Below are 14,781 nucleotides of genomic sequence, written 5' to 3' on the forward strand. Positions count from 1 at the left end.
GGATGAAGCCATCAAAATAAAACTCCCAGTCTACTTTTCCAGCATCATGACCTTGGAAAGCCCAATAATCACTCTTAGCAAACAGTATGCTTCAATTGGAACGTGGATCTGTAACTACATTTGAATGAAAAAAATCCTGACATGTGACAAAATAGTAAAAATGTAATTTTTCAGAAGGGCTAAATCTTTTACCCTTAAAATCCAAATCTTGAGTGATAAGCGAGGGGGCAGTTACACTTTAAGAGTGTACTCCAACTACCTATCAAGCCCCAGAAATAACACCCACCCCTTAAACCTGGCCCTGATTTGCCCTTCCAATCACCATCATTAAGCCCTGATGAATAAGGCCCCCACAGATCCATTAGCTGTTTTTACACAATTATGGCCAGTTCTCACCATAGAAACGCAGTCCAGATGCGTTCCAGATACTTTTCTGCATGCACATTTTTGACACGTTTTCGATGCATCCCAGTGTGTTTTTGATGCATTTTCCAGTACAGTCCAGTGCAGGAAAAATGCAGCATGGTCTACTTTTATTTTACTGGAACTGCAAGCACTGGTGTGAACTATTGCATTGGAAATTATATAACCTACTTTACATGCGTTTTTGATGCAGTCCAGCGCATTTTATCCCTCCTCTTTTTTCTTGACCTTTAATAAGGACATGTGTTCCAGTGTGTTTTTGATGCATTTTCCAGTACAGTCCAATGCAGGAAAAATACAGCATGGTCTACTTTTATTTTACTGGAACTGCAAGCACTGGTGTGAACTATTGCATTGGAAAGTATATAACCTACTTTACATGCATTTTTGATGCAGAAAAAAACAGTGCTTGCAGTTCCAGCGTGTTCTGGAACTGGAACGCACTGGAACTGCAAGCACTGGTGTGAGCTATGCCATTGGCAAACTATATAACCTACAAACCCAATTCCAAAAAAGTTGTGACACTGTACAAATTCTGAGCAAAAAAGGAATGGACTAATTTACAAATCTCATAAACTTATATTTTATTCACAATATAATATAGATAACATATCAAATGTTGAAAGCGAGACATTTTGAAATGTTTCGCCAAATATTGGCTCATTTTGGATTTCATGAGAGCTACACATTCCAAAAAAGTTGGGACAGGTAGCAAATGGAGGCCGGAAAAGTTAAATGTAAATATAAGGTACAGCTGGAGGACCAATTTGCAACTTATTAGGTCAATTGGCAACATGATTGGGTATAAAAAGAGCCTCTCAGAGTGGAAGTGTCTCTCATGTCAAGATGGGCAGAGGATCACCAATTCCCCCAATGCTGTGGCGAAAAATAGTGGAGCAATTTAAGAAAGGAGTTTCTCAGAGAAAAATTGCAAAGAGTTTGAAGTTATCATCATCTACAGTGCATAATATCATCCAAAGATTCAGAGAATCTGGAACAATCTCTGTGCGTAAGGGTCAAGGCCGGAAAACCATACTGACCATACGGGCCCTTAGATGGCACTGCATCACGTACAGGAATGCTACTGTAATGGAAATCACAACATGGGCTTAGGAATACTTCCAGAAAACATTGGCGGTGAACACAATCCACCGTGCCATTCGCCGTTGCCAGCTACAACTATAGGCCAAAAATGAAGCCATATCTAAACATGATCCAGAAGTGCAGATGTTTTCTCTGGGCCAAGGCTTATTTAAAATGGACTGTTGCAAAGTGGAAAACTGTTCTGTGGTCAGACGAATCAAAATTTGAAGTTCTTTTTTTGAAAACTAGGACGCCATGTCATCCGGACTAAAGAGGACAAGGACAACCCAAGTTGTTATCAGCGCTCAGTTCAGAAGCCTGCATCTCTGATGGTATGGGGTTGCATGAGTGCGTGTGGTATGGGCAGCTTACACATCTGGAAAGGCACCATCAATGCTGAAAGGTATATCCAAGTTCTAGAACAACATATGCTCCTATCCAGACATTGCCTATTTCAGGGAAGACCTTGCATTTTCCAACATGACAATGCCAGACCACATACTGCATCAATTAAAACATCATGGCTGCGTAGAAGGAGGATCCGGGTACTTAAATGGCCAGCCTGCAGTCCAGATCTTTAACCCATAGTAAATATTTGGCGCATCATAAAGAGGAAGATGCAACAAAGAAGACCTAAGACAGTTGAGCAACTAGAAGCCTGTATTAGACAAGAATGGGACAACATTCCTATTCCTAAACTTGAGCAACTTGTCTCCTCAGTCCCCAGATGTTTGCAGACTGTTATAGAAAGAAGCGGGGATGCCACACAGTGGTAAGCATGGCCTTGTCCCAACTTTTTTGAGATGTGTTGATGCCATGAAATTTAAAATCAACTTATTTTCCCCTTAAAATTATACATTTTCTCAGTTTAAACATTTGATATGTCATCTATGATTTATTCTGAATATTGAAATTTAAAACTTCCGCATCATTGCATTCTGTATTTATTCACAGTTTGTACAGTGTCTCAACCTTTTTGGAATCGGGTTTGTACTTTACAATGATGCAGCTTTTATACAAGTGGGTGGATTACAAAAATGATTTAGAAAATGTGTGATCCTGGGTTGCACCAATCAGCATACTTTAGTGTTCATTCGCTCCTTTACGTCAACACAAATTGCGGTTCGGTACGGTACGGTATAGGTTTGCTTTTCCACTAAAGTAGTACTAAAGTTAAGTGGGTGGGATAACAACGGGGTGGGTGGGATTCTCTGACCAATCAGTGGCTAGTAGTGACTGCATGCAAAGGATTGTGGGATATGGTACCAGTTTGGTACCTGTTGGAACCACAATCGAGTAGGTACTGTTTTTTCAGAGCCGTACCGTTTGGTTCCATGCAGTGGAAAAGCAAACCTATACCGTACGGTACCGAACCGTTCCGACCCTATACCATGCGGTACCAGCAGTGGAAAAGCACAAAAGCGTGCCGAACCGGTACGGTTCCATGCAGTGGAAAAGCGCCATTAGAAGCATGGTTTCCCATGAAGGCTGTTCACAAATATGTGGTCCAAATTTGATATGGTTAAAAAAGGGTCCTGTGTGAGTTTAGCGTGGTATGAGTTTTAGCTCCATAGACTTCTATGGAACTGGACTGAATTCACAGTGCAATTTTTTTTTTTGCCTAGATTTTATAGAAAATAAAAAAATCACTGTGTGGACACTCTCCCCACAAATTTGCACTAAAATCACATGGCAACTGCATATGGTAAGCAGAATTTACGATGTTTAAAAAAAAAAATCACAATGCGAATTCACACCGTGTATGGTTTTAAATTCGCAGCCAATTCGCACTGCATCAGTGTTAACCGGGGCTCAAAGTGCAATTTTAATTGAAATCGCAACTGAACCAGACTGAAAAACGCTTTTGAAAAACGTCCCGCAGTCGCCCTGCATTTGTGTGAACCGGCTGCGTTGAGAAGGACACTGGTACACGTTATGCAAATCAGACACGGTTCAAAGCGCATCTGATTTGCATATATGTGAATGGAGCCTCAGACACGGTTCAAAGCGCATCTGATTTGCATATATGTAAATGGAGCCTAAGTGCTATTTTCAAACATTAAGGCCCCTTTCACATGGGCTTTCCGATCCAATAGTTTTTCAGGCGGATTGGATGCTCCATGCAGTCCTATGGAGCGGCAGATGTCAGCAGAGACATCTCCGCTGACACCTGCTGCTATCTGATCCTGTCAGTGAAATCCGGATGCATGGAAACCCTATTTTCTATCCGTCTGGAGGATCGGATTGGATAGGATCAGATGAGAACACACAGGTGGTCCGTTTTCATCCGATCTCCCATAGAGGAGAGCGGGGCTCTGACAGCTCTGTCTCTGCAAAGTAAGCGGAGACTGAGCGGTCATCTGCCTGCTCTGTGGGGATCTGCGGATTGATCCCCCACTGAGCAGAATGGACTCCGTCGGGTGCACCGCCTGTGTGAAAGGAAGCTTAATCTTTGTGAGCAGCCTGAAAAGTATTCATTAAGGACAATGGGGTTAATTTACTAAAACTGGAGAGTGCAAAAATCTGGTGCAGCACTGCATAGAAACCAATCAGCTTCCAGGTTTGTTTGTTTTTTTGTCAAAGTTTAATTGAACAAGCTGAAGTTAGGGCCGGTTCACACTGCTGTGCAAATCAAATGCGATGTCTGTGCGATGCAAGATTGTATGGCTGAATTTGCATCGCATTCAGACCCTTTTTTTGGGCAGCACCAGAATCGGATCGCACGGGTGTTCACACCCGTGCGATCTGATTCCTATCCGAATTGACAGTTCGCACTGCGATATGCAAACTGATCTGAGGGTGTCATTACCTTTGTATTGACACTCCCAGAGGTTCACATATGGCAGTGTGAACTGCCTGTGAGTCGGGTGTGATGCCGGAACCCGCAGTGGATTCGCAGGGTTCCCGCATTGCATCAATGTCAACCAAGTCTCAGAAGCGCATTGGCTACCAAGCACAGCTGCACCAGATTTTGCAATCTCCAGTTTTAATAAATCAACCTCAAGGTCTCTTTAAAGCTGTGACATGTTCAGAACTTTTTATCGGTCGATTGTTCAACCAGTATCCTCCATGGTATGCCACGTGCACCAAAGAAATGAGTCCCAAGACAAATATAGCTAAAATAGGGACACATAAATATTTGGACAAGGTAGACTCCCGACCCTCCAATCAAGTCAAGCTTTAAATGCAAGGTAAGCAGAAGATTGATAGCGAGAGGAAATTGGTAGAGTTCAGAAGCAGCAGTAAATACACAAGTGACTGCAGCCTGGGTTTCTGAGATAATTTATAGGGATAAACCCTGAAGGCGCACGATGAATGTCTCATTTTAATTCTCATGTGGCCTTGTACTCCCTATAAAAACTCAAGTTATCAACCATTATTAAACCACAGCAGTCAGAGCCTTTCTGTTGCAACAGAGATTTATTATTGTATACACCTATATGTGTGATGATCGCAATAGATAAACAGCGCTGAACAACACTTATTGCTATTCTCCTTTAATGCAAACATCCATACATAAATATCCTTAAGACCAGTTCCTGTACTACAAGAAATTGAATCACTGAATTGTAAATTACAAATAAATATGAACACTGTCAGCCAACAAAGATTTACTTTGCTGTGCTCAGGAAAGGCCTGAAAAAATATGTGAATAATTTCTGCTACAGGAAACCTCAATTACACAAAATACTCAAAAAATTGTATAAACATCAACAGTTGGGAATAAGCAACAGAAAATAATTTGTGATTGGTTTTTATCAGATTAGCTACATAACATTATTTTGTTAGTCCACTAGACGTTTTTCCTCCCTACTGCTACTGTCTTAAAGTGATACACAAACCCACATTATAAATAACTCTCAAAAAATAGTGACTGAGTGAGTATGAACAGCATGTAATATACCATGAGATTCGTTTTCTGTATTCTGCAAAACACCTGGTTGATCCTGCTCTTTATCCCCCCTTCTGTCCAAGTCCCCAATTCAGTTAGGGATTTTGCAGAGCAGTGTTGGCAGCTCTGCACATGCTCATTTTCTATGCTGAGCATTTCCTCCCCATCACATCTGAGCAGTCCATGTGACTACAGAGTCGCACATGTGGGCATATACACAGTGGTAAATGACAGTCCCTGTATGCATGTAGCTGATTCCACATACAGTTGATATAGCACGTCCAGTGGGCGCACATGTAAGACCAGCCATACAGGTTTCAAATCTCCGCCGGTTCATTTGAACTGTTAATGGGCAGGCGGAATGTACCAAGTGGATTGATAGATCAACTTGGGCAAAATCAGTATGTCGGATTCTATTGCGATTATCGCTAGTGGGTGCTAGAGCCGCTAACAATAATCACTGTTTTCTCCCAGCGGGGACGGCTACCCCCGCTTTCCCGCCGGAAGAAAACAACGGCCTGGCAGGTGGAATTCCCGCATCAACACTATTTGTGTTGATAGGGGAACCAAGTAAATTTTCTTTCCTGGACCCCGTGGTTGCAGGAAAGAAATTTGCTCCGTGTACAGCCAAGCCTTAGGCTCAGATTCACACCAATGCATTTTTTTATGCTTTTTGCAGAAATGCAGGACACTTTTTATTAACATGGTTTCCTATGGAACACATTCACATCAATGCATTTTTGAGCCTCTGTGTTTTTGGAAAGGATCAGGGATATTTTTAAATGCAGAACGTGGCTTTTTGATTCAATAAACTCCAATGAAGAAGCCGCAGAAAAGCACGTAGTGCATTTTTACCACGATATTGCGTTTTTAAATCTGCCCAACAACCAATCCCCCCCCCCCCAAAAAAAGCATAAAACATGCAAATTGCTGTAAAATTGCAACAAAATTGCGGTAAAAGATACGCATAGGTGGGAATCGAGCCTAAGTTAACGGAATAGCTAATTTGAGCCAGTTTGGTCCAAACGCTTTATACAAAGTGAAAGTAAACCATTTAATTTTTAATTGTCTGATTGGCTTCATTCCAATGTGTTATTCTGTAGGTGCTCAGTCAGAGTTCCTCTTGCAGATCTAAGTTTATAAAATAGTTTAAGGAATGTGGCTGTTAATTACAACCACTAACAAATGTATGATGTTTATAAAGTGATTGTAAAGGCTCTTTTTTTTTTTAACAAACATGTTCTACTTATCTGCTCTGTGTAGTGGTTTTGCACAGAGCAGCCTAGATCCACTTCTCGGTCCCTCTTCTGTGCTCCTGGCCCCTCCCTCCTGTTCAGTGCCCCCACAGCAAGCAGCTTGCTATGGGGGTGCGGTGCCCGAGCTGAGTCACAGCTCCCTGTGTCCTTTCTGACATTGAGCCGCTACCCCCCCCCCCCCCCCGCTCTCCTCTGACTGGCTGATTGAAAGCAGTGGGAGCCAATCATGTCGTGCTGCTGTCCCATCCAATGAGGTGAAGAGTCCCAGGCAGCTAAGACACTCCTGCAACATCCCTGGATAAAGATAGGGCTTAGGTAAGTATAAGGGGGGCTGCTGCACACAGAAGGTTTTTTTTTTTTTATCTTCATGCACAGAATGCATTAAGATAACAAAACTTCTGCCCTACAATTCCTTTAATGAAGGCTGAACAGTTTTTTGCCCTTTTGAGTGATTCACAGCACATTGGTATGCTTTATTGTCCAATCAGACAATATTTTAGATGGAAACGTATTTGGTCAAGCATGCCTTCTCCCCAGCGAACAAGTGATCATGCAGCAGAATAGAAGGAACTAATCTTGGATCCTAAGAATGAAAAAAAGGAGTGGAAGCAGTGGCGTACCTAGAGCACTTGGCACCCGGGGCGGATCCTATATCTGGCACCCCCCCCCCCCCCAAACTTTAAAATGTAAAAACACCCACAAAAATTTGTAATGTTTTCAAGAATACTTACTGCACATATTTCACAGCCCCCCATCACAGTGCCCCTTGCAATCTGACCCCCCCCCCCCCCCCGCAGACTGCAGGCATGATACATGAGATGGTCAGAGACTGCAGACATGATACAAGAGATGATCAGACACTGTGGACATGATACAAGAGATGGTCAGAGACGACAGACGTGACATGATACAAGAGATGGTCAGAGACTGCAGACATGATACAAGAGATGGTCAGAGACTGCAGACATGATACAAGGCATGGTCAGAGCCTGCGGACATGATACAAGAGATGGTCAGAGACTGCAGACATGATCCAGGAGATGGTCAGAGACTGTAGATGTGAAACAAGAGATGGTCAGACTGCAGACATGATACAGGAGATGGTCAGAGACTGTAGATGTGAAACAAGAGATGGTCAGAGACTGCAGACATGATACAGGGCATGGTCAGAGCCTGCGGACATGATACAAGAGATGGTCAGAGACTGCAGACATGATACAGGAGATGGTCAGAGACTGTAGATGTGAAACAAGAGATGGTCAGACTGCAGACATGATACAGCGCATGGTCAGAGACTGCAAACATGATACAGGAGATGGATTGTAGTGCAGTTATTTGTAGCAGCCTAGACAAACCCCAACAAGAGCCAAGACTTTATCGATGGAGAGGATCTCGGTGAAAGCGAGAGGGCTTAGCACATGCAAGACTTTTGCAAGTTTAAGGGCCGGTTCATACTAGTGCGATTTCACACATAGCATGTGATTTGCAACGCATTCCTGTGCAGATCACATGCGATGTCTGTGCAATGTGAATTCAGCCATAAAAAATGAACTCTCTGCCTTCCCAGCCCATGGCCAGACAAGGTAGACCGCTCAAATCAGGAGGTAATGGGCACTTCCAGCTTTCCCGGGGGAATTACTCCCATGCCACAACTGCCTGTGGCCACTCCGGTCTCTGCTCCAGCTGGTACCAACCTTCCAAGCCCCCATCACACAGCAGGTTTGCATAGCCACCACCCAACCTTGGTCAGGTCAGATGATCGCACAGCGCCCCCACTGGGTCACTGATAAGAACAAATACTATACTTCATCTTAGCCAAAAGGCCGAGAAGCCTTTTGTCACATTGGTGTCACATTAGCTGAGTGGGAGTAGAGGGGGGAGAAACACTGAAACAAAAGTCATTAGCTGTGTGCAAAGGTGTATTTGCTTTGGGAGAGTAAATCACCTCTAAAGTTGGTTGTCCTACATGTGTGGATGTGGCTGCATTATTTAAAATTATTGGTTTATTTTTTTATATTTTACAATGGGGTGCTTTGGAATTGTGCAGAATTTTAAAGGGTGCCTAAACTGGAAAAAGGTTGAGAAACAAGGATATAGAAGAATGTCCCTACTATGCATGGGAGCTTCCAAGGGAACAATATGAATGCCATTAACTGCAGTTCAAAACTCTAAGAGAGGTATTAGTAAGGAGGCACATTTCTCAGCAGGCTATCTGCATGCAGGTTGCTCAATGGATTGACTTGGGTACAGCCATACATGGATCAAATCTTGAACGGTCCCTGCTGAACCGGTGTAACGTTAAAAAACCCTACCTCGTGAGAATTCCATACCCTCATCACTTCCTGTTTATATACTTTATTGAACAGCTGAGCAGCATAGCAGTGCGGATGCCCACAGCCCCGGAAGGTAGGGAATTCTCACGGGGTAGTGTTATGTAACATTACACCGGATCAGCTGTTACATTGAGAGCCGGTTCACACTGGGGCGACCTGTCAGGCGACCTGGTCGCCTGACAGGTCGCCTGCCATAGAAAAGCTGTGGACCCGTTCTAATAGGAGCGACACAAGTCGCTCCGACTTAGAAAAAGGGTCTGGAGCTTCTATGGGACGACCCGGAGCGACCTGCATAGACTTCAATGTTATGAAGTCCGTGCCGGCCGCTCCGAGGTCGCCCCGGCAAGTCGGATCGCTGTAATGTGAACCGGCTCTAAAACATCTCTGCTGCAACATGAAATCATCTCCGCCCATACCCCTGTCACTTCCCTGATCCCAGCAACAAAATGTAAAAGTGGCGGGGGTATGAAAATATAAATTACGGAGATCTCGGCTCCGTGATTTATATTTTCATAGACCCGCCACCGCTTTTAAATTTAGTAGCCGAGATCAGGGAAGTGACAGTGGTAGGAGCGGAGATGATTTCATGTTGCAGCGGCAACAGTTGATGCGGTATAACATTACAAAACACTACCCGTGAAAATTCCCTACCCTCCGGAGCTCTGAGCATGCGCACTAGTAAGCTGCTCAGCTGTTCAATGACGTAGGTGCACCGGAAGTGACGAGGGTAGGGAATTTTCATGGGTATAGTTTTTTCACGGAACACCGGCTGAGACATTCATTCCTGGTTAACAGAAGCCTTCAGCAATGAAAGGGAAAGTCATATTCTCTATCTTAGGGGGTTAGGTATTAAAAACAATCATATCCTGTTAAGCAGTTGGTCGGGGTTGAGACTCACCATGTGCTATGAGCAGCCTATGCACTGCAGGAGGAAACAATTAATAAAATCCCCATGCAAAGAATCCATCCCTTCAACTCCTTATATTACATAGGATAGCATTATCATGGCAGTGATGCTTTCCACTACTTGTTAAACTAGAAATCAGCTTTTAGGCTGGAAAATACCTTCATATATCTAAATACAACTGAACATTCAACTGCTCAGTGCTTGGCTGTATGTCAGCAAATAACCTGAAGCATTGATCACGGTAAGATTTTATCAGTGGGAGATAGAGATTCCCACAGTTCTTCTGTGAAGTCTTGGGAGTTTTTTTTTTATTCTGTTTTTGATAGAATCAACGTTTTTAGTCACCTCTTGTCCTCCACCACGCCCTATACAGAGATGATTTCACAATCCAGCCATACAAGACTGACACATAATTAAAGACCTGTGCAACCTTTACCAGAGAATCCTGCTATAGTCGTGAGCAGACCTGCAGCGAGCAACACCTTGCAATCGTCAGTTTCACAATGCAGTCACACCCTATAATACATATCCAGAATACAAAAGAATATTAAAGATATGATGACAAGCTGAACCACTTGTTATCATATAAAAATAAAGAGATTTCATCTATTTATAGTCTTGTCTGTGACCAACCACTCATGCTTTAACACGTATTATTTTTGACACAGACCCATAACAAGCAGGTGTGAATGATTGGAAAAACGCTGTGGTTCCATTCATATTCGGGGGAGAAAAAGTGAACAGGAAACTGAAACAACCTTCAGATCACGGAGGAAGGATGGATGGCTTTATACCATAGAAGTGACTATGCCAAAAACTCAAGTCTCCTAAAAGTGGGGAAGGCCTCCTACCTGTGACTTGGCAAGCTTCTTCTCTAGGATATCACGCTCCCGCTCGGTCTGTTGAAGTCGTTTATTCAGCTCAACTATGTCTCCTTTTAAAGAAGCCAGGGCTGCTAGATGAAGCTGAAAAACACAAACAACAACAAATGGATAAGTTTCTGTAGACTGCACAGAAATAATCTGATAAAAGCAAAACTTTTTGTACCAAAGGAATGTGTACTCATTTCAATAATATTTTTACATATGCATGCACAATTGGATCAGATTGACATAAATCTCTTAGGCTGCTTTCACACTGCTCCGTTACAAAAACGCAGTAAAAACTGCGTTTCCAGTGTGTTTTGCACCTGTGAAAAAAAAAAAAAAAGCACCAAAAATGCAACTGCGGGTGCTTTTTTGATGAGTTTTCCATTTCAATGGGGAGATGCATTTTTCTTTTTTTACGGCACCGAGCATGCACCAAAAATGCAGCAAGCATGACTTTTAAAAGGGCAACAGACCCGCAACTGACTGGTGTGAAGAGTTCCATCTGATTTAATATTTTTCTCCTGCTTTTGTTAGGGCAAAAACAAAAGAAAAACTGTGAAAGGGCCCTTAATAAGATGTGCTAAGGTTTATAAAAAAAAAAAGTTGTTAATTTTATATGCAGGCTCTGAATTACTGAGCTACCTAATTGTTCTGCTTAAAGCCCCTTTCACACAGGCGCTTCCGCCTAACGGACTCTGCTTGCTCATCGGGGGAAAGCTCCACTGATCCCCACTGAGCAAGCGGTTGACAGGTCCATCTCTGCTCACTCTGCAGAGCAGGGACCGACCCAGTCATGGTCTCCTCCATGGGGAAAGCAGGTGAAAACGGACCGCTTGTCCATTTTCATCCAATCGTATCTGATCCAATGGACCACTATCCGTCTGGATTTTGTAAACAGGATTGGATCGGAGAGCGGTGGATGTCAGCGGACATGTCACTGTTGAAATCCGCCGCTCCATAGGGGAGAGTGCAAGGTCCGATCAGGTCTGCCCTAAGCCCATGTGACAGAGGCCTAACCGCATTTTCCACATTGCAGGGCTAGGAGTTGGACAACTGACCAAAAAAAAATTTCCCTCTGGGTCCAATATCTTATATTAACAGTTGTTAAAGTGATACTAAACACACACTGTTTGATTTACAATGTCCCTTATATTTCTGTGTATGGATGATAGCACTGTAATTATTTTAATTAAAGAAAGAAAAAAAAATCGAACTACCTTTTCCTAATCGATATACAACTGTCACATGACCCAAATCTTTCCCAGCCTGACTGCAGCGAAACATAAGTAGGAGGAGCTTCTAGTCCTCTGTATCCCAATAGCTGTTTAACATGTTACCAGTAGCAGAGTAAAATACATGAATGATATCAATAAACGGTTTTAAAATTGTCATACAAATATATATTTGAAATCAAATCTTTATTATTTTTTGGTAACAACATTCTGTCGGTGGATTTCTGCCAGTCACAAGCTGTGTCATGCCCCTCCAACCTGTTTCGTAGAATAAGAGGGAGGTGAATCCTTCATTAATCTACATGTAATATCTCGCCCCCATTGTGTTTAGCTGGTTAGTGGGCATGGAGGAGGAAGGAGGGAATGGGCTGTCATTTAGCACTGTGTATACACCCACAATTGTGACTCTATAGTCACATGGGCTGCTCAGATGTGATAGGGCGGAAATATTCAGCATAGAAACTGACTGAAAACTGAGCATGTGCAGAGCCGCCAACACTGCCCTGCAAAATACTGAGCTGAATTGGAGACATGAAATGAAGGTACAGATAGAGAAAAGAAGGATCGACCAGGTTTTTTTTGCAAAATACAGAAAGAAAAATCTCATAGTGACAGAGTAAATATAAACAGTATGTCAGCCTTTTTTGATGTGGGTTTAATGACACTTTAGTGCCGGTTCACACTTATGCGATGCGGGAAGGCTGCGAATTCGCAGCCTGTTCCCGCATCGCACACGCACCCCCGGCAGTTCACACTGCCATATGCGATACGCTGGGGGTGTCAATGTAATGTTAACGACACCCCCAGTTTGATCGCATATCGCAGTGCGATCGTGCAGTTCGCACAGGATCGGATCGCACAAGTGTGAACCGCTGTGCGATCCGATCCTGATGCGGCTGCCAAAAAGGGTCCCTGTGCGTGTTTGGTGCGGCTGCGGTGCGAATTTAGCCATACAAACTGTATAGCTAAACTCGCACCGCACAGCCGATCGCATGTAATGTCGGAGCAGTGCGCTCCGACATTACATGCGAACCCCGCACACGCACAAGTGTGAACCGGGGCTTAAGAAAGGAAGTGTGTGTTTACGCTCAAATAGTGTGTGTTTACCCTCTAGTGACTAAATTGCAATTATCTATATTTAATAAAACAACAAAAATATTAAAGCACAGGCATGTAAAAATGCAAAAAAAGACAAATCATAGCCAAGGTAAACGCTATAATAGCTCAAAATATACACTCATTAAAATAGACTATACTTAGCCAAACCTGAAGAGTTCAGACAAGAAATGCATAGTTAGAAGGGTTCCTTGAGTAAAAAACACATTTAAATATGAGCTGCTAAAGGTATGAGTAAAATCTCAGTTTTCCTATAACAGGCAAGCTTTGCCTTACTCTCTTCTACGTTTTTAATTCTTCCCATTGGCATTTTAGTATGATGGTGCAGAAGGTGGTGGGGGACAGAGTCAATCAAGACTCCTAAAACAAAAAGCACTGCATATCTAGTGAGCACATCCTACAATAGAAAGATAAAGGTTGGGAGGGCTAGAAATAAATTTCATTTCTAAGTGATGCTCTAAATTGTCTTCATTTTTTAAAATACATAATCCTGCAGATGTAGAGCTGCTTAATACTGCACCAATCATTACATAATAAATCATGCAATCTAAGTCACAGTGGGTTTTCAGGCCATTTACTTAGTGCTGGCCTGCAGGAAAGCCCAGTTATAAAAATCTTTGGAGAAGGTCCTGCTGTGGCCCGAGAGCCATGAAAGATGGATATTTTTTTCTTCATAGATATTACTGGTAATATATCAGTTTCAAGCGGTGTTGTACAGATGACCAGCATCAGCACCACTTACACAGCACTCATCTTAAAATGGTCATGTGAAGTAATCAGAAAAGACATTTATTTTGATAATCCTGCTTGCCTGAAAGGCCTAAGCCCAAGTTCGGTCACAGTTAGTGTGATTTATTACTTCACTGGCTAAAGCGTTCTATTGTACAGTCATTGCATTAAAGTGCAGCACAACTATGCTACTCTGTATCAACCGATTTACGGAAATACAAAAAGGTAACCCAAAGAAATTCATTAAAACCTAAATCGCTGCAAACAGTGTGTGGTTTCACAGGAATGGCTGGCCAAACATTACAGGTCATTTGGTGAGAAATAGAAAGCTTCTTTTAAAGTAGTTGTAACTCAAAAATGTTCCTGTCACTTTAAGGCAAGAGATCTAGCCCAGTACTTTTGCCATTACAATTGTCCCTTGATCCTGCCTGTCTTCTCCTCTATAAACTGACCACGTTTATCATGGCTATCTCTGATAGCGTGGTCAGCTTACGTGCCTCGGTCATTCAGCTATCTCCTCTCCTCAGCAGCTCCTCTCTTCTCTATGTAATTATACTCCCTGCAGCTGCTCCAGTGCTTGTAAAGTAAAGAAACATGTCTTAATTGCTTTGATCCTCTCTGTTTTACCTCCCTGTTCAGTACAGTATTTGTGTGTTTTCCTAAAATTATAATGCTAAATATCTTCTTTGCAGAGCCCTGCTGTGCAGGCAAGTGACCTCCCTCTGCTAGCTTGCATTCATCAGTGGGAACTCTAAGCACCTCCCCACTGTACTCACTTAGGGAAGCAGAGGAAGGTCACAAGACAGCACAGCAGGGCTTTCCAAAGAAGGCATTTAGCATTATAATTTTAGGAAAACAAGCACACACTGTACTGAACAGGGAGGTAAACAGAGAAAATCAAAGTAATTAATACGTGTGGCTTTACAACCACTTTAAAGCGG

The 14,781-nt window shown here is 42.8% G+C and overlaps 1 protein-coding gene across 3 annotated transcripts in view; it reads right to left on the reverse strand.

Annotated features, from left to right (window-relative positions):
- Positions 1–14,781, reverse strand: part of MCC (MCC regulator of WNT signaling pathway) — a gene marked incomplete at its 5' end in the record, with an annotated part of 565,928 nt that overhangs the window by 202,480 nt on the left and 348,667 nt on the right. For all 3 annotated transcript variants that reach the window (XM_082243687.1, XM_082243688.1, XM_082243689.1), the window contains one exon: positions 10,746–10,859. In XM_082243687.1, the coding sequence (XP_082099813.1) occupies positions 10,746–10,859 (114 nt within the window). The remainder of the gene's footprint in view (positions 1–10,745; positions 10,860–14,781) is intronic.

Source organism: Pelophylax lessonae (genome assembly GCF_965119305.1).
Source record: "Pelophylax lessonae genome assembly, chromosome: 1".
In the NCBI taxonomy this organism is placed as follows: domain Eukaryota; kingdom Metazoa; phylum Chordata; class Amphibia; order Anura; family Ranidae; genus Pelophylax; species Pelophylax lessonae.